General features: G+C 45.8%; 1 protein-coding gene across 4 annotated transcripts in view; it reads left to right on the top strand.

The window, feature by feature from the left end:
• The window catches only part of Ttc39a (tetratricopeptide repeat domain 39A), a 36,455-nt gene extending 18,016 nt beyond the window's left edge, over positions 1 to 18,439 (top strand). Inside the window, exons 6-18 of one of the 4 annotated variants that reach the window (XM_027944895.2) lie at positions 1,309 to 1,373; positions 3,751 to 3,850; positions 4,559 to 4,624; positions 6,549 to 6,657; positions 7,146 to 7,213; positions 7,294 to 7,353; positions 8,201 to 8,362; positions 12,031 to 12,122; positions 13,857 to 13,977; positions 16,010 to 16,121; positions 16,528 to 16,642; positions 17,586 to 17,702; positions 18,222 to 18,439. In XM_027944895.2, coding sequence (XP_027800696.1) covers positions 1,309 to 1,373; positions 3,751 to 3,850; positions 4,559 to 4,624; positions 6,549 to 6,657; positions 7,146 to 7,213; positions 7,294 to 7,353; positions 8,201 to 8,362; positions 12,031 to 12,122; positions 13,857 to 13,977; positions 16,010 to 16,121; positions 16,528 to 16,642; positions 17,586 to 17,702; positions 18,222 to 18,345 — 1,311 coding nt within the window. In that variant the 3' untranslated portion in view covers positions 18,346 to 18,439. The other 3 variants (XM_071617815.1, XM_071617814.1, XM_071617813.1) reach the window with 3 other exon arrangements.
• Positions 18,440 to 24,739: the final 6,300 nt, after the last annotated feature.

Genomic DNA, 24,739 nt, shown 5'->3' with positions numbered 1-24,739 from the left:
CCTGGGGTGTGGCTTCCACCTTTTCATTGCTGCTGCTCCTGTTTATAACCACATGGGGCAACAGGCATTGTCACAGAGCCCTGTCACAAAGCCCACTTTTTTTTTTTTTTTTTTGTTTTGTTTTAAAGAGAGAGAGAGAGAATTTTTTAATATTTATTTTTTAGTTTTCGGTGGACATAACATCTTTATTTTATTTTATGTGGTGCTGAGGATCAAACCCAGCACCCCATACATTCCAGGCGAGCGCGTTACCACTTGAGCCACATCCCCAGCCCACAAAGCCCGTTTTACACTTGATTCATCCAGTCAACACTGGTAGCACCTACAGTGCACCAAGCTTTTGCACACAGCAAAGTATGTCCTTTCTCCATACGTCATACACGTCAGTTTGTTTTTATATATGTTTACATTGTTATTTAATCTTCAACTCAGAAGCCAGTGAAGAGGCAATTTAGAGGAGTCATTTTCTCAGGGTCACAGGATTAGCAAACAGCCTCCTTACCACCCCGTAGGATTCATGAGAACTATCACTGCATTATTTTATTAAAAAGCCTGGCTTATAGTTATAACATTATCAGGATATTTGGAGGGAAGGGATACACATGGGTGCTGTTTGTTATTCTTAGCTCTTTTTTTTTTTTTTAATTGTCTTTTGGGACCTTTGGTGATTAGAATTAAATTAATCCTAATCTTTGGTTTAGGACTCACTATAATAATTGCACCATGAAAGGCTTGTTTGTTTGTTTGTTTGTTTATACATACTGAGTAATGAACCCAGGGGTGCTTCACTACTTAGCCACATTCCCAGCCCTTTTTACTTTTTATTTTGAGACAGGGTCTCACTAAATTGCTGAGATTGGCCATAAACTTGTGATCTTCCTGCTTTAGCTTCCAGAGTCTCTGGGATTACAGGCACGTACCATCACACTTGGATTATTTTATTTATTATATTACTACAAATAATAAACACCTTCAACCCCCAAGAACAGCACTGGTGGAAACTCTTCTTGCCGTCTGGGATCCTGCCACCATCCTGGCTTCCCTCCACAGGGAAGCCACTATCTTCATTTTCCTTCATCCCCCACCTGTTGTTAAAAACAGTTTTTCTGAACAGCACATTGTTATGCTTCAGTGTTTATGAACTTCCCAAGGGCTCAGGCTATGTGTTGCTTGCTTTCTTCACTTGTCCTCATGTGGCTGTATGATATTGTCTTGGATGAACATACCCCATTGTGTTTACCCACACTCCTGTTGGGTTGTTTTGGTTCTCAAGCCTGGGCTGGCTCTCAGCATCTCTCCCTTCTGCAGGATGAGAACATGGTGAGCTTCATCAAGGGGGGCATCAAAGTTCGAAACAGCTACCAGACCTACAAGTGAGTGGGGCTTGCCAGCAGGAGGGCTGGGAGGCCTGGGGCTGCGGCATCTACTACCCTGGGCTGCTTTGTAGGAGGCAGAGAGTATTGGCTGGGGGCTGGAAGTTTAGCGTGCTGAGCTCAGGCAGATTTCTGCACCCCCAGTGTCTCAGTGTTCTGAAATAATATCCCCCTGGTTTTCTGGCTGTATCTGTTCCTTTGATCTCCTGAGTGCCTTCTCTGTGGCTGAGCCTATGCTAGGGAAAAATTAGACCCAGATTTCACACAAATATCTTGGTCTAGTGGAGGCAGGGAGACAAACCCAAGAACAGTCATTCGAGGAATAGCAGAATTCATACATATCCATGAAGGCCATGATCCTTTCCCCATGAAGCTTTTCTCAACTCCTTTAGTAGTCAGATTGTACACACACACACACACACCCCACCCTTGAGGGCCAGAATCATTTCCATGCTCTGTGGATCCCTGACTTTCAGCTGTGGGCCAGACATAGATTGTGTTTATGAATGAAAGAATGAAGGTACAATCAAGAGCACTTTTACCCAGTATGTCTCCACAGTTCTTTATCTATAATCCATCATCAAATAAAGCTCTAAAAACTCAGTATCCCCCTAAATTTTACATTAAAACTTATTTCCCATGAAAGTGTGAGACTACTTATCTTCACCTTTCCCATGTAGTGTGACTGTTTCCCTGCAGATAAGTGTTGCTCATCAGTGTGACAAGTGTGGCTGGGTTGGAGCACAGGATTCGTCCAAGGAGCCAGACAAGTGCTCTGGCCCCACAGCCTGCCTGTCAGCTGTCAGAATGATGTCTCCAAAACACACCTGGTTAGGTCACCTCTTGCCAACTCCTGAGGCTCCTTCTGCTCTGAGAAGACTCTTGGTCACTATCCAGCCATTCCTGGGAGCTCTTCCGTACCTTCCTTGCCAAATCCTCTCCTCTACTCTGCCTCAGACATTGGGCCTTCCCCCAGTTCTTCAAATATGCCCAGCTGAGTCCTGCTTCAGGGCCTTTGGATATGATGTTTGGTCAGAAACACTCTGTACCAGGCTAGCTCCAACTCACCCCTTAGATTTTCTGCTCAAATGTCACCTCCTAGCTAAAGACTTTCTGATTCCCAGATGAGATTGGGCCCAGGGCTTCCCCTCTGAGGTTCTCTTCACTCTTGCAGTGACTTGATGGAGCTGTCCCATAGAAGATGGGTGCTATGGGGCTGTGCTTGGTCGTTTTGTTCCCTACTGTCTTCTAGTGCCTGGAGCTGAGAAGCCTCAGTGGTGCTTGCCAATAAAAAACTCATAAGACGTTGATAGTCCAGGAAGGAAGCAGACACTTTTTTTATATATATATATATATATATTTCTTTTTTTTGAGAGAGAGAGAGAGAGAATTTTTCAATATTTATTTTTTAGTTTTCGGCGGATACAACATCTTTGTTTGTATGTGGTGCTGAGGATCGAACCCGGGCCTCACGCATGCCAGGCGAGCACGCTACCGCTTGAGCCACATCCCCAGCCCCAAGCACTTTTTTAAAATACTGGGAATTGAACCCAAGGGTGCCAAGGGTGCTTTGTTGCTGAGCTATATCCCTTTTCTTTCTTCTCTTTCCTCTTCTTTCTTTCTTTCTTCTCTTTCCTCTTCTTTCTTTCTTCTCTTTTCCTTTCTTTCTTTCTTTTTTTTTTTTTTTGAGACAGGGTCGCTAAATTATTGAGGCTGGCCTTGAACTTGCAATCCTCTTCCTCAGCCTCCCAAGTTGCTGGAATTACAGGCATGTGCCATCATGCCTGGCAGCAGGCACATCCTGAGAACCTCTGGCTTAGCCTGGGCTAAGAGATCTTTAGTTGGTGACCAGGAAGAAAAGGTTGGATTCCAACTAAGCAAACTCTTGGAAGATTTCCTGAGGGAGGGGGGTTTCAAGTTAGCCAGTGATTCTCACCTGGTGGTAATTATGTCCCCTGCAGATGTTTGGCAATGTCCCACTGGGGAGAGGATGCTACTGACATCCAGAGGGTGGAGGCTGGAGATGTACTAAACAATGCAAGAGACAGCCCCAACAAAATTATCTAGCCTACCTAAACTGTCAGATTGAGCAACTCTGTTCTAGTCAGAATGCACAGCATGAACACATGCCTGAAAGACAGGGGTGAGGCATGCTAAGGTCAGTGTGGCTGAAATTCAGGGTGAGGAATGTGTTGTCATGGTGAGAGATGGCTAGAAATTCTTTGAGTATCAGCTCTCTGGATCTCTAGAACTGTGCAAATCCACCACTATGGAGTTAGATCAGGCTAAAGTGTAGTTGACCTTGGGCCCAGCTGGAAGGGACCCCAGCTTCTGCCCCCAGCATGTGACTGAAACAGAGCTTTGCCTGTTCCCACAGGGAGTTGGACAACCTTGTCCAGTCCTCACAGTACTGCAAGGGATCGAGCCACAGGCACTTTGAAGGAGGAGTGAAGCTTGGTGTAGGAGCCTTCAACCTGGTGAGTGGGAGTCACCTCTCCCCATTTCCACAGTGTCTGGGTTCCAGATAAGTCTCCCCTGCATGTCTCTGCCATGTGTGGTCATTATTGAGTGCACCATGCTTGGCTATGTGCCAGGCACCAGGACCCAGAGATAAACCTCACATATCACCAACCTTCAGAGGCTCAGAGCTGGGGCGTGGGTGGAGGGTGCTGGACTCGGCTCCAGAGACTCCATCTGTGCATCTGTGTGTCAAATTGGTGGCTCAAAATTTACCATGGGGGAAATCATTATAGCACTAGAACTTGAAAAATCAGTTATATCAGGGCTTTAATGACAGGGAAAGCAACAGGCCTGGAAATAGCTGGTGACCAGCAGAGGACAGAGAGCCTAGTCCTTTTCCAGGAGAGCTGGGGAAGTTTTTCTGGGAGACAGAATAAGCATCTGGCTGGATCTTGAAGGATCCACGGAGTTTGCAGATTGAGAAGGGTATTCCAGGCAGAGGGGACAGTGTGTGCTCAGACAGGGAGACTTGGAAGCACTGCTCTTAGGAGGTGTTGCTGCTCAGGTCCCTGCCACATAGGACTAGGGACCTTTCCAAAGGCATGTGTGTCAGGGAAGTTAGGGCTCTGCTGTCCAGAAGTCTACTCAAAGAGCAGGCCGTGGGGTGGGGTTCCCTGTCCACACTGGGGTGCCCTCATTGTACCCAGCTGTCTCTGTTCCTGCAGACATTGTCCATGCTTCCCACTAGGATCCTGCGGCTCCTGGAGTTTGTGGGGTTTTCAGGAAATAAGGTAAACACTTGCCTTTTAGTGCCTTTGTCCTGCTCCTCCCCAGAACTGAAGCTGGGCTTGACAGGGTGCAGCTGAGGACCTAGGTGCCAGTCCAGGCTCAGCCCCCCTCAGTATGTGACCCTGGAGAAAGCCCAGATCTCTGAGTCTGCCTTCACTCCATTCTGGTCCTATGGGGCAGTTGATCCCTCCCTGGCCCCTCACATGGAGGAGAGGCTCTGGGGTGAGGGTGGGTGTGAAGGGCAGCCCTGAGGGACCTGGAGTTCTTTTCCCCTCTGATTCTTCCTCACTTCAAGGCTTTAAGCAAGTCCTTCCCTCCAGGACAATTTTCTGGTGCTCCCACCTCATCTGGGAGATACCCAAGGGAGCCATCCTGGGCTTCAGAACATGAGAAGGAACCAGAGAACTTGAGCACCCAGAAGCCTTACTGAGAGCAGGAACTTGAGTTACCTACCAGCCCCCATTGAGGGCTCTCTGGTGGAGGAGGCTGGTGGTTTGGAAGGAGCACTGGCTTGGAAGTCAGGAGCCTCATGCCCTTCCTGCGACCCTGAGCAAGTCCCTGCCTCCCCTGAGTCACCTCTCAGTGAAACAAGGGATCCCTACGGGCTGGATAAGAGTTGCTCAGAGGTGCACTGTCTCTGGCCCTTCCTGACATCTGCCCTGCCGGTGGATCTCCACGGTATTATTTATATATTACTTTTCTCAAAAGTCACTCAATTTTCACTTGAATTTATTTTAATGAAACCATATTACATGAAGTGTATATTATTTGGCTAGAACATTATTATAAAAAAGAACATTATTATAAAAAAAATTACGAGGGCCACACAATCTTATGAAATAGTGACCCCCTAACTCAACCTCAGGCTGCTTCTCTTTGTGAGAGGGAATTTAGGGCAAGAGTTTGACACATGCCAGCATGGGTCTGGAGCTTTCTTCTAGATACCATCAGGACGGAGAGAGCCAAGGAGGGAGATTGTTACCTGAGGCTTGGTGATACTGAATGCCTGTCTTTGGGCCCTCGAAATTTGGGTTGTCAGCCAGGCACAGTGGTGCACAGCTGTAATCCAGCAACTTGGAAGTCTGAGGCAGGAGCATTGTAAGTTCGAGACCAACCTCAGCAATTTAGTGAGGCCCTAGGGACTTAACGAGACCTTGTCTCAAAATGAAAACAAAAGACAGGGCTGGGGATGTGGCTCAGTGGTTAAACGACCCTGGGTTCAATTCCTGGTACCAAAACAAAAAATAAAATAAAAAGAAAATAAAAAAGAAAAAGGATTTTTTTTTTTTTTTTTTTGTTACCATCTGTGGTCCATGACTGGAGGCTTCAAAGGTCCATCCTGTCAGTTTTGCTGATGGCAGGTAGGGTCTCAGGGTGCTGATGAAAGAAAGAGTATGAGAAAGGCCCAGGTAGGATAGGTAACCCTAACCTGCAGCATCCAGCCTAGGCTTTGTCCCAAAGGCAGGGTAGTCATAGAGAGTTTGAGGCAGGTCAGGTTTGTGTTTTAGGAAGGACACAGGAAGGACAATAATGCTGCAGACTACAGACTGAGGGGCAGGGACTACAGGAGGGTCTTGCCTTGCTTCTCCCCAAATTAGGCTCTGGAGGCTTCTGGAGGCTTCTCCCCCAGGAAGCCTTCCCAGGCACCCGGACTCGTGGCCCCACCTGTGCCCAGACCCTGTGGTTAGGATTTTCCTTTCACCACACCTCCTCCCAACACGACCAAGCTGCTTGGCTCTCAGAGCCCACCACAAGGCTGACAGTAGAACGCAACCCTTTGCTCAGGGTCACACAGCCTGGGGGCAGCTGCTGTGGCCTCCAGGTTTCCAAAACAAGCCTAGTGCTCTCTTGCCCCTGCTTCAGCAGTAGAGACTCCCAGGCCCCTGGCTCTCTCTGGGAACCTCAGTCTGTCCTCCTTTCCCCCAGGACTATGGGCTACTCCAGCTGGAGGAGGGCGCCTCAGGACACAGCTTTCGGGCTGTGCTCTGTGTCATGCTGCTGCTGTGCTACCACACCTTCCTTACCTTCGTGCTTGGTAGGAGCCCTACGTGGGGCCCCGGGTCTAGTGGTCTCCAAGGACCAGAGGTTGCAAACTATGTCCAGGCCTGTGGGAAAGGGGGTGGGTTACTGAAACCAGAAATAACAGAGCCGCATTGACTATCCTGTGGCCTAGCCTGCTGGCCACTCAGTTCCTTCCAGTGTAACCACATTCCAGCCACAGTTTCCTCATCTGCAAAATTGGCATGATTGTGCCTACCTTGCAGGGAGTGAAGATGCTGTTTCTGTGTTTCTGGACACAAACTTGGCAGATTTTGGCACCTGACTGTTGAGCTCTGTGATGTGCCAGGGTGATATCTGCATTATCTTATTTAATTCTTATGTTGCCTTGAGATAGGAAGAATTATCATCCCTATCTCAGAGAGTGGGAGGTAGAGGCCCTAGGAAGGCCCTGGTAGGCTGCTGGGAAGAATACCAGGAGCCTGTGAAGGTAATGTTTTATGCTCCCCTGGCTACCTCCTCCAGGTACTGGGAATGTCAACATCGAGGAGGCAGAGAAGCTGTTGAAGCCCTACCTGAATCGATACCCCAAGGTGAGCCCACATTCAGCCAAGCACCCCCAAGCCCATGAGCACACCACGGACCCATACATACCTTATATATGTCATTGCAGGGCGCCATTTTCCTGTTCTTTGCTGGGCGGATTGAAGCCATCAAAGGCAACATTGACGCAGTGAGTGTTGGGGGTCTCTTGGGGTCTCCCAGCCCAGCAGGAAGTTAGGCAAACAGAAGCATCCTTAGTGGATAGAGCAGACTTGTAGTGGGGCCCCAAGAGAGGACCCACACAAGTGTAGGGTAGGAGATTCACTTCTAACTAACGCAGTCTGGGAAAATGAAGGAGGACATGGTATCTGTACTGTAGGATTTTTTTTCTTTCCATTTTTTTTAATGGTGTGTTAGAGTTGTACATAATGATTTGTTGTGCTGTATGATATTCTAGGTGAGGGGGATGCTTAAGGGAGGTGGAGAGTAGGAAAAGCCATTTGTTCAGAGCATGGTGAGGCTGGACCTTGGTGAGTAGAGTGGTATTGCCAGGGGCTGAGGGGAGCCAGGGAGAGTTAGAGATGGGAAGGGTCACAGTACTGGTAGAGACTCCAGCACTAAGTCAAGGCCCACAGCAGATTCTACAGTGTGGAGTGCTGGGGTTTCTAGCTGGCCCTGGTAGGACAAATATCTCAGGCACAGGTAATCTTATAGAGGCTACTGATAGACATTATTTTATCACTGTCATGTTAATTCCTTCCACTTCCTGTTATCCCCTCCAGTGTAGCTCTGTCCTACCTTTTCATTTTGTGACTGAAATCTAGAGTCCCAAAGAGGGGCAGTAATGGGCCCAAGGACATATAAGACTTTGGTGGGTAGAACCAGGACAGAAAGAAGATCTCCTGGCCCCACCCAAGCCTGGCACAGGGCTGGACCACCATGCACTGGAGGAGGTCAGGTCTGCTGTGGAGGTGGAGGTCTCAAAGGGTGCAGAGGGTGGGGCAGGACACACCAGGCTGACGCAGAGGTGTCCACAGGCCATCCGGCGGTTTGAGGAGTGCTGCGAAGCCCAGCAGCACTGGAAGCAGTTTCACCACATGTGCTACTGGGAGCTGATGTGGTGCTTCACCTACAAGGGCCAGTGGAAAATGTCCTATTTCTATGCCGACCTGCTCAGCAAGGAGAACTCCTGGTCCAAGGTGGGTTGACTTCCCGTGTCAGGGTACTGGGATGCTCAGGCTGACCCAGACTGGCCATGAATCCCTAGACCAAAAGCTAACCCCCTGGCTGAACAGATGTGCCAGATGGAATCTAAACAGGACCATACCTTCTAGTGGGACCCAGAGTTTGAAGGTACTAAAATCATGAGGAATAGAGAAACTTGGTTTTTTTTTTTTTTTCTGGTGCTAGGAATTGAACCCAGAGCTTTGCATATGCCACGTTTGCATTCTGCCACTGAGCTACATTCCCAGAATTATGTCAGTCAAGATTTTTGGTCACAAGGAATAGAAACATGGCTCACATGTCTAGGCAAGTGCTGTCCAATAGAACTGCCTGGCTCTTTCCATTTCCTTCACATCACAACCAATGGAAAAGTTGCCATCTCCATTGAGCACATGCCAGACTCTGAGGCTGACTTTCCTGGCCCACTTAGCTGTTGGTGACAAACCCTGGATTTGAGTCTCTGAGACTCAGGGGCCTCTGCTCTTCCCTCACTGCTCTAGTCCTCCCAGGGAGGCTGGCTTGCCCTGAGACCACTCTGTTGTTGGGGGCTTTCTTGGGCCCAGCCCCTGTGTGCCCACCACACCCATGCCTCATCACCTCCCACTCCGAGTAGAACTAAGCCTCGGGAACCTTTTTGAACTAAAAGTGACTGTGGAAGCCTTCCTGTGCAGTGAGGTGGCAGGTGGGTTCACCCACTTGGGGGAGACGGGGCGTGGGGCATCTACACAGCTGCTTTGAGGAGCAGTAGGAGGGCCAAGTCTCCCAGGTGTCAGGACATCTCTGGCTGTGACAACCAGCTCAGTCCCCAGCTTACTGATTTTTTGGGGGGTCTGTAAGTCCCTATCTATCTATAATACTGTCAGGGGGTTTCCTATAGAAAATGGGGGTTGTAGCACCCTGAGTCCTGGGGCTTATCCATTCCTAATCTTTAGAATGTGGCCACCACAGTGTCAATCAATGTCCTACTCTAGGGATTTGGCCTGTGACCATTGTCATATGTGTCATATGTGTCACCTCCTCTACTCAGATTTCTCTCTGCTTGGACCCTTCAAAGGCAACCCTGTGAAGATCTTTGAGTTTCTCCTGTGCTTAGCCTAGGGATTGAGATGGTCAGAAATTTGGTAGTGACATCTATGCACTTAGTAATATAAAGGGGGATGAGAGCAGCTCTGAGGCAGCCCAGAGGACTAGGAAGGCCTCAGGAAGAGGAGCTTTCTGAGCTGAGCCTTGGAGGAGGAGTTAGTGTGGTGGAGTGGAGGAAGTAAGAGGGACAGCAAGAGCAAAGGCTTGGGCCAAGAGGTTCTGTGTTATCAGGACGGAGGCATTGAGGGGTGTGGGGTGTGAGTGTGCAGGGACACTAGAGAGTCCTTCCTCCTCTGAGCCACTTGCTATAAGCTTTTTTTAAAAAAAGAAATTATTTTTTTTAGTTTTTTGGTGGACATAATATCTTTATTTTACTTTATGTGGTGCTGAGGATCTAACCCAGTGCCTTATGAATGCTAGATGAGCACTATACCACTGAGCCCAACCCCAGCCAATGATATGTAAGCTTCTTGAAGACAATTACTTTCTGCCTTGCACAGACCCTGTACTGTAATCCAGCAAGGTAAATGTTTGTGGAATCAAAGAGCGAACCGTCAGGTACCTTGGGGAGAAGGGACTCCCAACAGGGGAGGTGGCTGCTATGTTCTACAACATCCCTGGATAACTTGAATGTGTACAACTCTAGGTCACCAAATCCATTCTAGCTCCTGGTAGCACAGTGAGGGCGAGCTGTCTGGGGTGAGTAGAGAAGGCTCTTAGGAGAATGAGACCGACAGAGGAGAGTGGCATACTGGGCAGAGGAACAGTGCAGGCAAAGACCTGGGTGGGTAAGTAGTAATGGAGAAGAAATGGCAGCAGATAAGCCAGAAAAGGAGTTTGGGGCAGGTGGTGAAGGTCTCCAGTGACTTTTGGGGCTTTATGGTAACATCAGGGGTAAGGACAACCCTTGAATGCTAGTGGTTTACAGATTTGTGCATTCTGGGCACCCCCAAGTGCCAGGTCCTGTTCTAGGACAGGAATACAAGAGTGAATAAAGCAAAGACCCTGCTCAAGGCTAACATCCTAGTTGATGTATATACAACTACATATATAGATGTATAATACATCATTATGTTGATCCCCTTCTAATGTATGGGTAGTCAGGGATGCCTGTCAGGGAAGAAACTGGAATGTGTTGAAGGTGCAGGCTTTTCTGTTACTTCAGACAGAGGAGCCAGGAGCTGTGGTGCACGCCTGTAATTCTAGTGGCTCGGGAGGCTGAAGCAGGAGGATGGCGAGTTCAAAGCCAGCATAAGCAACAGTGAGGCGCTAAGCAACTCAATGAGACCCTGTCTCTAAATAAAATACAAAATAGGGCTGGGGATGTGGCTAGTGGTTGAGTTGGCCCTGGGTTCAGTTCCTGATACTGATACCCACCCCCTCAAAAGAAAGGACCTTCAAACAGAGCGAGCTGTGGATGCAGTAGGCTGCAGATAAGGCCTGGTTGGAAAACAGGGAAACACACTATTCTGGGAATAGCTCAAGGCCTGTGGCAGGAGTGTGTGAGTGAGGGGAGATGGTAGGAGATGAAGTAGGAGAGTGGGGAAAACTGAATCTCATAGTCCATGGTGTGGGTAATGGCTTGCAGGGGAGTAGGAATGGGAGCAGGGAGCACAGGAGACCATGTGGACTAGGAGTACAGCCTGCAGCGGGGAGAGCGTGGGGGGGCTGGTGCGGTGACTGAGGGGTGTCTGTGGGAGCAGGGCCTGTGAGATTCAAGGCTGGACAGGAGGTAAAGTCGCTGGGAACTGGGCGGGGCAAAGGGACAGAGCTAGAGTGCGCTGGGGAACAGGTTTCCACAAGGGGGAACTTCCATCAGCTTTTTGACGTTGTGAAGGGTTGACTGAGGCGCGGGCTCAGCTTGGCTGCCAGATGGAAGGCTGCTTTCTGCCTCCTCCAGAGATCAGACTCCAGGATGTCCTGCTCCTATTTCTTTCTTGGCTACTGGCAGGTGTTTTCCTTGGCAGCAGCCCCAGGAGCCATGAGCTGTGGTTCAAGGATGGGCCACTTGAGGGCAGCACGCAGCTGGGCAGCACTGAGCCAGGCAGCACCCAACCGGGCGCCTCTCCCATAGACTTCCGGGGGAGGGCGTGCGCAGGCGCGCAGGGATCCAGTTCCGGACTCGGCTGCCACCGGTCTATATCGCACAGTCCCACCCCCAGTGCTTTGTTCGGGCCACCCTTTGTTGGCTGGAAGGCCCCTTCTTGTGCCTCTGTGAATCTTCAATTCCTTGAATGACCTTCAAGAGTCCATTCCTCAGTCGCTGCATCCCAGAAGCCCTGATGCTCTCGCTGTCTTTGTCTCCATCCCAGCTACTAGTTGCTTGGTCCTTCTCTCCACTGCTTCAGGATGGAGGGGATGACTGCTTTGACATAAGATCCTCCAGGATTTAACTCCCAATTCAATTCCTAAAGTTACTTCAGCTTCCTCACTGTCACTTTCTCCCCAGGGGCTTCGGGAGAATGTTGAGCCACAGTGAGATCTGAATGAGGAATTTGTGCCATTCTGGAACAGTGACTGGCAGGAGGGTTACTCACATTTGTCTCTTGATGTCTCACAGGCCACCTACATCTACATGAAGGCCGCTTACCTTAGCATGTTTGGGAAGGAGGACTACAAGCCCTTTGGGGATGATGAAGTGGAGCTATTTAGGTAGGTCCTGCCATCCCACTGTAGACAGACCAACCAGGCTCCTTTCATAGCTGATGAGGGTAGCAGAAAGGGGCCTGGTGAGGTGGCCATCTCCTCCAGCTCTGGGCTTCCTGTCCAGAGAGTGTTCACAGCTTGTCATCTCCTGTCACCCACTATGATGCTGCTGCTGCTGCTGGTCAGAACCCTTTGAATGCCCAGGTTTCCTTTCATAAGTGGTTCTGTAGACTTCATCTACCACTCAGCCTCTTCCATCTGGTCAGTAAAACAGAGGTGGACACTGAGACCTACAGAGGGGCAGGTCCTCCTTCAGCTGAGTTAGCCTGATGCACTCCAGAAGCACAGTACAGAGCCCACCCCACAAATGAGGACCAAACCAACAAGGTTAATCCAGCCTGTGCCTTTTTTTTTTCCCCCCTGTGGTACGAGGGATTGGACTTGAGAGTGCTCTACTACTGAGCTACATCCCCAGCCCTCTTTATTTTTGAGAACAGGATCTCACTAAGTTGCGCAGGCTGGCCTCAAACTTGCAATCCTCCTGCCTCAGGATCCTAAGCCTCCTGTCTCAGATTCCTAAGTGGCTGGGATTACAGGTGTGTGCCACCATGCCTAGCTCAGCCAGTGCCATTTCTTAGTAGTGTCACCTTGGACAGTTTCAGCATCATAAATCTTGCAGGGTTATTGTGTGACAACTAGATAATATATTTAAAGTGCCTGGCCTAGGACCTGGAACCTAGTGAGCAGTCTGCCAAGTGGTGCTGTTTTCATTCTTATCTGTACCACCTGTTTGCCTCCCTAGGCAAAAAGATTGTTAAGGGAAAGCTCCTTTAGCTGTGGCAGGCTAAAGAAGGGAGTCTAGACTCTTCCTAGGGTCATGGTGAGGTTGGCTGAACCCATTTTGCAGACTTGGAAGTGGGTATAATATGAACTTCCTGGACTACTACTGTCACATACAGCATGTATCACTTATGAAGTGCCTGCTACTATAGCAAACTCCATATCCCTGTCCCATAGAACTCTTCCAGAAGGCCTGTGAGGGTAGGTATCATTAATACTATAGAGATGAGAAAACTGAGGCTCAGAGAGGTTCCTTCCAGCATGCAAGGCATCACTCCTATGTCCAGCTGTTTCTGGAGCCTAAATGTCTCAGGCCTGAGGTTGAGGTCATGGCCATACCAAGTGACCATGGCAGAAATTGGAGGGTAGGAGAGCTGGTGGGTGAAGATTCAGATATGGAGGTGTGCTTAGCTGCATACTGCATATTATTCTGCCCTTGGAAACACCTGAGGAGGCTAAAGCTCGAGAGACTGGAATTAACTAAGGCTTTGAGCAGTTTGGTCTAGGTAGGTCCTACCCTTTTTCTGGATGTTGGTCTCCCCTGTGAAACTAGAATTAGATTTCCATTGGGTCCTCCCAGGAAATGGAGCCTGGGAGAAGAAGAGCAATATTAGGATAACACGGGGCAAGCCTAGTAGCATTTGGGTATATTTTTACCTTCACCAGCCACAAACCCTTTGACTAGCCAAAGGAAGTAGCCAGGTGATGAGATAGGGCCTATGAAATAAGACTATAGCCAGAGGCTATTTCAACCTGGAAGGCTCTAAGAGTCACTCTTTTCATACAGATGGAAAAACAGGTCCAGAGAGAGGGACCAAGTAGAGGCTGGGTAGCCTGGGGACCCTCAGTGCTTTCTTGCTTTTTCTCATTTCTTCCCCACCCTCCTTGTCTCTTTCTCAGAGCTGTGCCAGGCCTCAAGCTCAAGATTGCTGGGAAATCTCTACCCACAGAGAAGTTTGCCATCCGGAAGTCCAGGCGCTACCTCTCCCCGAACCCTATCTCATTGCCAATCCCTGCTCTGGTGGGTAGGAAGGTCTGGCTTGATCCTGCCCTTGGGTTTGGGATTGTGAAAATTAGATGAGAGCCACTGCCTGTGGGAAGTACATGAGGAAACTTTCTTGTCTCTGAAACCCTCCTGGAGAGGGTTTCACAGTTCACCTGGGATTGAGGGTAGGAACAGAGATGAACTGACCTGGCCCTGAACCTGAGAAAAGTGCTGGTCTTGGAGCATGGGGAGGAGATACCTCAGGGCAGAAAGAGCAGTTCTTAGGCCACAGCCTGGTCCCTAGGCAGAGGCATCAACCTGACTGTCCTCTGTTCCCAGACTATTCCAGTTCTGTCACATGATGATAATAATTGTTGCTCATGCTGGTGCCCCCTTCACTAAACTCATCTTTTTTGAGGGCTGGAGTCTCCAGCCCATGTCTTATTTAACTTTAAACAAAAATGAACTTACTTGTCCAGTTTGCTCAGCTAGTAAATTGGAGTCAGAATTTGAATTCAGCAGCATGGCTTCAGAACCTGTATTCTGAGCCACTGTTATAAAGCTAATTCAATGCCTGATTTGAGCTGGCATCAGATAAACTTCCCCTTAGCTAAAAATCATATTGTTATTCAACTAGTAAGGCAGTTAGAAAAGTAGGAACCCTGATTTAGAGACCTGAAGCCAGCTCCACTACTCACTAATGCATACCTTAGGTAGAATTCCTCTTCAATATAAACCTGATAATATGTGTCTTGTCTATTTCCACAGTTAAACACTTTGTAACTTGAAAAGCTCAATATTTATAAAGAATTTTATTTAGAGCCTGAATATTTCTAAATGTTAAAAAATTTTACAATTAAAAATATATAGTAAAGCTGTTATTATCAAATGGAGGAAAGGATTATTGTAGGAAGGGCAGAAGATGCAACTTTACTGAAAAGTTAGGGCAGAATTTTCCCAAACTGTAATCTGCAAAACACTATTTATGCAGAAAATAGTTTCAGTGATTAAATACATTGGGAAAGTGAGCCTAAACAAAGTTGATATGTTGTAGACTTTCTTGGAGATTTTTTATGCTGATCTAAATGATAGGTTTCCCAGAAGAAGCTTAAAGATATGTATGATTTTTTTCCCCTTATTTGGGCACAAAACCCCCCTCTTTTTTAATGGGATATTGGCTAACTTGGGACAATAGAACAATTTGAGAAATACTGGTCTAAATTCAAATTCCCTTCCTAGAATATAATAACTGCAACAGTATCTTTCTAGAACTTTATACAAATTACATTCCAATACTGGGTTTGATCGTTTAGGAAATGCTAATCTAAGCTAACAGTTACTTGAATGCAAATTTAATATCCTGAACTTTCTGGACGTCAAGGCAAAACAACAACAAACAACAACAAAATGGAATCAGGATATATTTTATAGTCTTCATGATAGTAATGCAATTCTAAAGGAAATGGAATGTGAGTTGCCATTATTGAGCTCATTGGGGAGGACAGGAGAAAAGATGACAGTATTAAATTCTATTATCCCAAAGTACTTGAATAAATTATGGCTCCTCCAATATAAGGAGTCCCTGCTGGATGGAAAAGAGGATTTCTTGTTGGCTAGGACATGGCCTGGTCTTTAGAAATGCCAAGTTTGGACAGAGGTTGGAAGAAGACATAACAGTACCCAGGGAAGCCATAGAAAAGTAGATGAAACATATTGGTAGTTATGAGCAGAATAGTGAGGATATTGAATCCTCTGCCCCACTGCCAGTGATAGGGCCTGTTGCATGTTAGGCAAGCGCTCTACCACTGAGCTGTTGTACCCCCTTCCCCAACATTGGGCCATCTTAAATTCCTGACTGGGGTTAAGGTGAGATCTCAATAATATGTGATGAAGTTCCCTCCATACCACTCTCAAGCCCACAACTTTACAGGCTGGGCTGAAACCTGGTTGAGAAATTAGAAGGGATTGTGAGATCCTCTGATCTGAGCTTTCATTTTATAGATGGAAAAACTAAGTCCCCATTTAGGGCAGAAATGTAGGACTGACTTGCCCTATCCCCTGCCCTCAGGAAATGATGTACATCTGGAATGGCTATGCTGTGATTGGGAAGCAGCCGGAACTCACAGATGGGATGCTTGAGATTATTACCAATGCTGAAGAGATGCTGGCAAAGGGCCCAGGTGACTACACTCAGGCCCTTGAACCTGCCAGGCTAGGGCAGGTCTTTACAGTTGAAGATTCCCTCAGCCAAAAATGCTTTTCCTCGCTTCTCTATTCTGGTAACTGTCCTTTTTTCTTTCTAGACTGACCTTAAATGTCAGCTCCTCCAAGTAGCTATCCTTTGTCCCCTTGTCAAGGCCTCTCCTCTAGGCTTCCACAGCCCCTGGGCTTCCTTCTTTCATGCCTGATTCTCTGTATTGTCAGTCTCAGTATCTTTTTTTCCTTCTCAGATGTGAACTCCCCTCCCCCTAGGACAGGGACTGTCTGATTCACTCTTATCTTGGGACCTACAGAGTAGGAGCTCCCCAAGTAATGAAGCAGAAATGACTAAGCCTATATCTTCTTCCCTTACACCCCTGTTCTCAGAGAATGAGTACTCAGCAGATGATCAGTGCTTGGTGAAACTGTTGAAAGGCCTGTGTCTGAAATACCTAGGCCGTATCGAGGAGGCTGAGGAGAATTTCAGGAGCATCTCTGCCAAGTAAGTACCTCTGGCTGCTCCTGCTGGGCCTAGGCCTCCTGGGAAGAATTTTGGGGGCCTCCTCCATCCTCATGTAGCTGATAGCAGCCAACCCCATTCACCCATGTGTACTACTGTCTACTGTGCTGGGTACAGAGAATTCAGACCTAGACGTCCAGGCTCACCAAATCATACAACCATGTTTCCAGTGAACAGTGCCCTGGTAAAGTTTGTAATTCAGCAGCATGGGAAGCAACATGTTAGAGATGGATATCTATGGATAGCCCAGCCTAGGGCTATGCTGGAGGGAAGCAGAGGATGCCTGGAGGAGGGATCTAAACCTAATTGGAAATGCTAGAAAAGGCTTTCCAGTGCTGATTATTTAAATTGGGAAGTTTATCAGGCAGAGAAAGTAAGGGAGAAAGTAGGTACAGCCTGTGCAAATGCCTGGACACAGGATAAACACCTGAGATTGGGGTAACAGTGGTGAGATCCTTTGCTGCATAAGTGAAGCTATAGAGAAAAGGGTATAACATGAAATAAAGAAGGCTGCATGTTCTTTTGCATAAGGCTAAACTATCCTGTAGAGGAGAGCCAGGAAGGATACTGGACAAGGCAGATTTGTGTTTTAAAAGTATGACTCAGGGGCAGCATAGAACATGGGTCAGAGCCAGGAGACCTCCCAGTTTAATAAACCATTCAGCCTGGAGTATGCAGTTGGTATTGAGGCAGGGGATAGGCTAAGTATAGACAGGACACATAGATTGTCAGGAGCCTTAGGGTATAGAACTAGAAGGCTCCCCTGTGGACTCTAACCTTTCTAAGGTTAGGTAGTGGCAACTTTCCCAAATTGGAATGCAGGTCAGGAAATCCTCATATGAAGTTCTTGGGAAGCTACAGAGGAGGACCCGAAGGACACCTCAAGGGCAAAAATTTGTAAGCCATGCCTTCTTCTGTTCTGCAGTGAAAAGAAGATTAAATATGACCATTATTTGATCCCAAATGCCCTATTGGAACTGGCCCTGCTGTTTATGGAGCAAGGCAGAAACGAAGAGGCCATCAAACTCCTGGAGTCAGCCAAGTAAGGCTTGAGTCACCTCCATCTGTCCTTTGCTCACTCTGAACTCAGGAGCTGGGCAGGGGGAAAGGAGCCCTCAGGAAGCAGTGAGGGAGGCTTCTTGGGGAGGGCACACAGTCCAGAGGCCAATCATGTATCCCGGGGTACCCAGCTCTGCACTATCATAGGAAAACTACTTCCTCAACTTACAAACAAGTAATTGGAATCCCAGAGGAAGTGGGCTACCAAGGACTGGCGTGAGGACCCAGGTCTCCTGCCTTCTAGTCCAGGGATATATCTCCTGAAACCACCCCTTCATGTTTAGGGACCCAACAGGACCAAGAACTGTTCCAAAGGGCATGATACCAGGGTGAGGGGGCACACACCCTCTGGGTATTCCTTCCCTTGGCTAGGACTCCACACTCATATGGATGAGTCAGGGATTTGAGTCTCTAAAACATAACAGGGGAGAAGCTCAAATAGAAAAAAGAAAAAAGACCTCCCAGAGCAGCTTCATGTATCTAATTTTCTGCTCACTTCCAGGCAAAACTACAAGAATTATTCCATGGAGTCAAGGACGCATTTTCGAATCCAGGCAGCCACACTCCAAGCCAAGTCTTCCCTAGAGAATGGCACCAGATCCATAGTCTCATCATTGTCCTTGTAGCTTTGTGTAGCATTCCTGGGCTGCAAGATGAACAGAGACAGCTGGACAGAGCTCCTGGAAACATTTCAAAAGATTCCCTCCCCCTGCCCTGCCCTGCCTTTGGGGTCCACCGGTGCTCCAGTGGGATGGCACAGCAAGAGTATCCATGCAGAAGCAAAGCTGGCATTTTCACTAGTGTGGCCACAGGCCTTTGCCAAGGGCAGAGCAGATGGAGCCCTCTGCCTGCCCTATCACACATACGGGTACTTGTTTTTCACTGTGATGTTTAATGAGAATGTATGAACAGTTTACATTTTCCTTAGAAATACAATGATGGGATTATAGTTGGCTTTAAAAACAAAACCAACCAACCACCTGTAAACCTTTGTTTTCACCCACACTGATGTGGCAGTAAATCTCTTTATAAGATGCCAAAGGCCAAACTGCTTTTTAAGCCTCAGCAAAGACCTTCCTTTCAGAGGACCTAAAGAATATCCAGAGGGTCTGTGACTCTGAATTTGAGGTTCCTGGAGGTAGGGCACAAATGTCACACACAGACACCTACTCTCATACTTCATATCCCCCCGCTTATTAACTGTCCAACTTAAAAATCAAGCAGGTGTTTTTAGGGAGATGAAGTTTGAGCCCATCTGTAGAAAAATCAGTTTCCACCAGTAGGGAACAGGGATGCCAAGGCCCAGCAGAGGCACCTTGTAACCTTTGTGCGCCAAAACCAGGAACTTTGTGGGAAGTGAGGGAGGTGGTTTTCAGAAACCAGTCTGCATCCTTGCTATATGCCAAACTAAAACCACTGGGAATAATGAAATGAAAATATGTACTTCACTCCAAGGTATGTTTATTTACAGTCAGGTATGTTTATTTACATTCTATTTCTTAGAAATAGAATGATTATTCTTGGCCTGCTGTATTATGTTTTAGATTTTTCAGTGAAGAGATATTTAAGTAATAAAATTTATACACTTGAAGAGGTCATGCAACATCTATTTCAATAAAATACGTGTTGCTTGAATTCTTGGGCAGGGCAGAAAGTTTTGATTAGAAGCAACATGGCCCATGTCAACATTTTTTGAATAAGTTACCAACATTTAAAAAAAGAGAAGATTTTGCAAATGAATCTGGTTTCGGCCTCAACATTGAGCCTCAATTCCCACAAGAGGACAATCAGCTGGAGTTAAGTAGAGACTACTTTAAACACCACTTCTACCTTTCTGGCCCCTAACAGCATTTGAATTTGTAAGCTCTGGGACTGTTAAGTGAGAACTCAAGTTCGGTTACCAACAGTTTTACCGTTCACATTCTAATGTCAGTACATTTCAACATAACTATTTTTTTGAAAAGGAAATCATGTTAACAGTAAAAATATTCATCTGTAAAGAAGTGACTCCCCAGATGCATGAATGCAATTTCTATAAGAATCACAGCCATCTTTTTCAAATTTTCTAGAATTGCTGTTTAGCAAACAGCTGAACATCTGCCAGGGGTTGGGTTAATACTGATATACAATCAACCCTAACCAATACTGAAAGGAATAACTGGTTTTAGCTAAAACACATTCTTACCAGAAAAAAAAAACAAAAAACTCTTCATCCAATAACATCTTTTGCACTCTCAAAAGTGCTGTCAGAGTATAAACGCTGTGAAAAAAATATGCTGTCCAAGAGAGAGCCAGTCCTTTGCAAGCTCGCTCTTCTCCAAAGCCTGGATGGGGGGAGATCAACCTGTTTTTAGGCTGTTGGACAGGACAAAGTGAGAGGGGTGATTCCTTGATGAGGGTGGTGGACTTTTTTGGTTTCCCTACATATTAGAAGGTTGCCTATGGATACACCAAAGCAGCACTGGTCACAGTATCCTGACACATTATTTGCAAAATGCAGTTTAAAACAAAATAGGGGGACTGGGATTGTGGCTCAGTGGTAGCTGCCTAACATGTGAGGCACTGGGTTCAATTCTCGGCACCTTATATAAATGAATAAAATAAAGATCCCCAAAGAATTTAAAAAATAAATAGGGCTGGAGGTTGTAGCTCCGTGAAAGAGCACTGGCCAAGCATATGTGAAACCTTGGGTTTGATCCCCAGCACCACAAAAAAAAAAAAAAAAAAAAAAAAAAAGAAAGAAAGAAATCTCTCCTTGAATTAAGAAGGAAATTATAAAACAAAAACAATTTTTTTTCAACATTCCTTTCAGCTGTTTTTTGCTTTAAATTTTTATGGGAGGATTGTTTCCTTTGCCAATATTTGTTACTACTGATTTCCTGTTGGGCTTCATTAATTGGCCTGTGTCACTTTTACCTGTTACCCTGGTTGCAAGCTGACTGATAATCAGTGGGGTTTTACCTCCTCTGTAGCTTCTGAGATAGTCTCCCCCAAAACATCCATGTGAAAACACTTGAGTCTAACAACATATCCAGGGGTCTCTGAAGGTGAAAATCGTGTCATGGGCTTCTTGATATCTCCTTTGAGTCATTTTTGGTCATTAAATCTCTTAATACTGCTGATCTTTCTAGCACATCTGCCCTGCAGAGGCTGCTGATTAGTTTTGGCCTGGAAATTAGAAGATCTAAATTCTAGTCTTAACTTTGCTCTTGACAAGGTGACCTTGGAAAAGCCACAGACTCTTTCAAAAATGGCAATTTATATTAGAGTAAGGCTCTGATTCCAACTCAGGGCAAGTCTGTTTCTTAGTTTTCATCTGCAAATAGAGGGACTAGATACACCTCCATATTTTTCTGCTTGTCTTTACAAGCAGTTCAACCAGAAACAAAAGACTCCTTTAAACAGGAGTAGGATGAGGGAGGAGGAGCTCCACAATAGCCAGGACTCCAGAGAACAAGTAATCTTCATTTAGAAAAGGTCTAAATCTTGTGCCACACAGATGAACTCAGTTTTCAGGGAAGTAGCAACTGTGTAACAGGATCTGAACAGGCCCTTGAAAGTATACCTTGGCCTCTCAACTGGTCACAAAGGCCCTCCTGCACCCTGGCAGGGTGGCTTGGCAGTGTGATGGTCTCTATCAGCTCTCCCACGTGTTGGCAGGTTTCCCTATTTCCTTATCTAATGAGTCAAATGGGAGTGTTTCCAAGACAGTTATTGTCATTCACAGCAAAAGCCACAACCTGACATCAAAGCTAGGTTTTTAAAAGGCCAACATCAACCCAAGACTTGGCTGTGGTCCAGGTGGGAGATTCCAGCCTGAGAAGAGTAGAACTAGGAGGTTTTCAGAAAGCAACAGCCTGTGGATTATTAGACCATTTAAGAAAGAAACTAAATCCACTTTTCCCTAGAATTATTCCCAAGTAAATTTAAGAAGATAGGAAGCCAACAATCTTAGCTTGTTGCTTTCAAGTATACCAGTTGTGGCTCTTAAGTATTTTATGTAACTACCTTATCAAGCAGGGACTACTGTTGCCATTTTATAGAATGAGAAAACCGAGACACAACTTACCTAAGATCATGTAGCAGAGAAGATTCAAATTCAGGTAGCTGAACTCAAGAGCCCATACTTTGCTAAATTACTGGTCAAGTTGTAAAATTCACTTCACAGCTGGTCTCCCCAATGTACATTGAATCTTGGGCTTATGCCAAAGATGGAGGAGGTACTGGCTAATAACCACTGGAAATCCTTGGTTGGAACATATGGAATATGTTTGTGTCACCTGGTTCCCCTAGGCTATTTGGCATTTTGAGGTAGGAATGTGAATAATCAGAACAAAAACAAAAGGAAGAAACAAAAAAGTAATATGTACTCATAAAATCACTGAGGGATGATAGAGAAAAGGGCATGATCTAATTCCCACTTGGTAGGTAGAGTTCAGTCAATAATTCCAGAGATGGTAAATGAAGCCTGCAAAGATGCAGTCTCAGAGGCCTGAACTGAGGCTTAAGGGGGGAGCAAACTATATTGTAGAAGAGGACTGCTATCAGACTAGAAGTTGGAACATCAAGACAGTGGGATATGTACAAAGCTAATCAGTAACTTTTAAACACTTATGAGTGCTTGGCTGGTCAAAACCATCGTATCTGTGGGCCAAGTGATTCATGGGCCATATTTTTATTTTCCTTCTTTTCAGTGCTGAGAATTTAAACCAGGGCCTCATTCATGCTAGGCAAATGCTGTACATACTGAGCAACACCCTAGCCCTGTGAACCAGAATTCTGTCACTCCTGGGCTAGAGTTGATTTACTGCAGTTATCTCTGGAAAAGGTGGTAAGCAGACCCACACAATGAGAAAGGTTGGCTTACTAGAAATACTCAACCTTTAGACTATGGAGCAGTGGATAAAAGCCGACTGTATTTAAACTTACTTGAACTTCTTTACCCCATGGAGAATCAGTTTATTTTTACATAAAATAGGGCTTTAATGTCAACTGCTTCATAAGGTTGCATTAGATAAAGTTCATGTATATAAATCTAGCATAATAAGGCTCCTGATAAGCATTTAAGTATACTGGTCTACACATGCTATGGTGGGTCTGACCTGTGGGGTGACCAAATTAGGGGCTATAGTGCTCCCATTAAGGTTTTTCCGTCTCTTGTCTTTGCTTCTGTATTAGGCTTATTCTCTTGGTTTCTTTGGGTGGCAATTTTCCTAACTCTTGCATAAAAAATGCCAGATAAGGATAATTAGTGTGGCCTGGCTCAAATGTCCACCTTTTGGGCAAGTAGCTCTTAACTCAGCAGTATTAACATTATATGGGGTCTTGTTAGAAATAAATTCTCAAGCTGGGTACAGAGGTGCACAATTGTAATACCAGTGGCTCAGGAGGCTGAGGCAGGAAGATCATGAGTTCAAGGCCAGCCTCAGCAATTTAGTGAGGCCCTAAGCAACTCAATGAGACCCTATCTTTAAATAAAATATAAAAATGGCTGGATGTGGCTCAGTGGTTAAGCACCTCTGGGTTCCATCACCAGTACAAAAAAAAAAAAAAGAAGAAATTCTCTGACCCCAACAGGCCTCTGATCTGTAGGGTTAAGACCCAGTAATCTGAGTTTTAACAAATCCTCCAAATGAATACACTCAAGTTCCTGAGAATGAAAGGGAGTCCTATCTTGGTTATATGTTCAGTGGAAGTTACTTCTAAACACGGGATACTAAACAAAAACATTAAAATCCATTCTTACATAAAATTTAAAATGTCCCTTTTTTCATTAATTGATATACAGGAACTATGATCTGCCACATTCCCAAGTAAAGAGGAGGATGAGGCCAGGTGGGTACAGTTTGAGGTATTGGTAAGAGATGGGGCCTATCAGAAAGCTGCCTGCTTAAAGAGAATTGTCTTTGACATTCTCCTTGCCACATCAAAACTCTTCAAGAATTTGCTATTTTCCAATGAGAACATTGTTGGGATGGTAGGTCCCACTCCATTAGAAATGCTCTGATTGCTTAGGACCTCTCTTTTCCCCATTTTCTTTCCCCTAGTTTAATAAAAACCATGTGACAACATACCATCCTGCTTTTTAAAAAAAAAAATTTAGTTGTAGATGGACAATACCTTTAATTTATTTTTATGTGGCGCTGAGACTTGAACCCAGTGCCTCATATGTGCGAGGCAAGCATTCTGCCACTGAGCCACAATCCCAACCCACTATCTTGCTTTTGTGGAGCTTATTCTGATAGGGAAGACATATAGGTACTTAAAGAATTAAGCCATGGAGTAAAATAATGGAATATATTTGGCTCCAAGGGCTAAGAAGCCAGCAATCTGAACAATGTTGAGAGGAGCTACAGAGCAGAAACTATACTGCAAAAAGATGAAACAGGTAAGAGCATGGCATTTTTAGAAGACACTAAAAGATGATCCATGAAACTAGTGGTAGAGTCCTATGAAATAAAGAGATGCAGAAAGCCAACTCATCCCAGTTAAGGAGTTGAGTTTACTTAAAACAGGAAACTATTAAAATTTTAAACTGAGGAATGACATCTTCTAATCTATTAAAGTTATTTTACTTCCCATGTGCTTTTATAAGGTTAAACATGGATTAAACCTTTAGAACCAATTATTTCTGACTTTTCTAAATTGCTAACAAAAATACCTTATCTTCCCTTCACCTGTTACTGGAATTAGGAGGGGAAAAAAGGGAATGCTTTCAACAGGCTAAGTGATCATCACTTACATGAGTTGGTATTTCATATTCTTAGCTCTTCCCAGGAAATCAGAAGACCAATTGATCAAAAGCCATAGCCATGAACATCATTTCTTATTTCAACAGCATATTCAAAGTCATTAATTCAAGGTTTAAGAGAGTTATAAGAGTAGGACTGGCAATAACAGCCCATCTGAAAATGACTTGCTAGAATAGCACCTATCTCACAACCAGAAAGACCTATGAATTATTTTCCTTCATGTCATTACAGATAATCAGTATGACAAAGGTCATAAGGACCAAATGCT

This window comes from Marmota flaviventris, chromosome 10 (assembly GCF_047511675.1).
Source record: "Marmota flaviventris isolate mMarFla1 chromosome 10, mMarFla1.hap1, whole genome shotgun sequence".
Lineage (NCBI taxonomy): Eukaryota > Metazoa > Chordata > Mammalia > Rodentia > Sciuridae > Marmota > Marmota flaviventris.
Note: the sequence above shows the minus strand (reverse complement) of the source record. Positions and strands in the feature narration are given on the sequence as shown.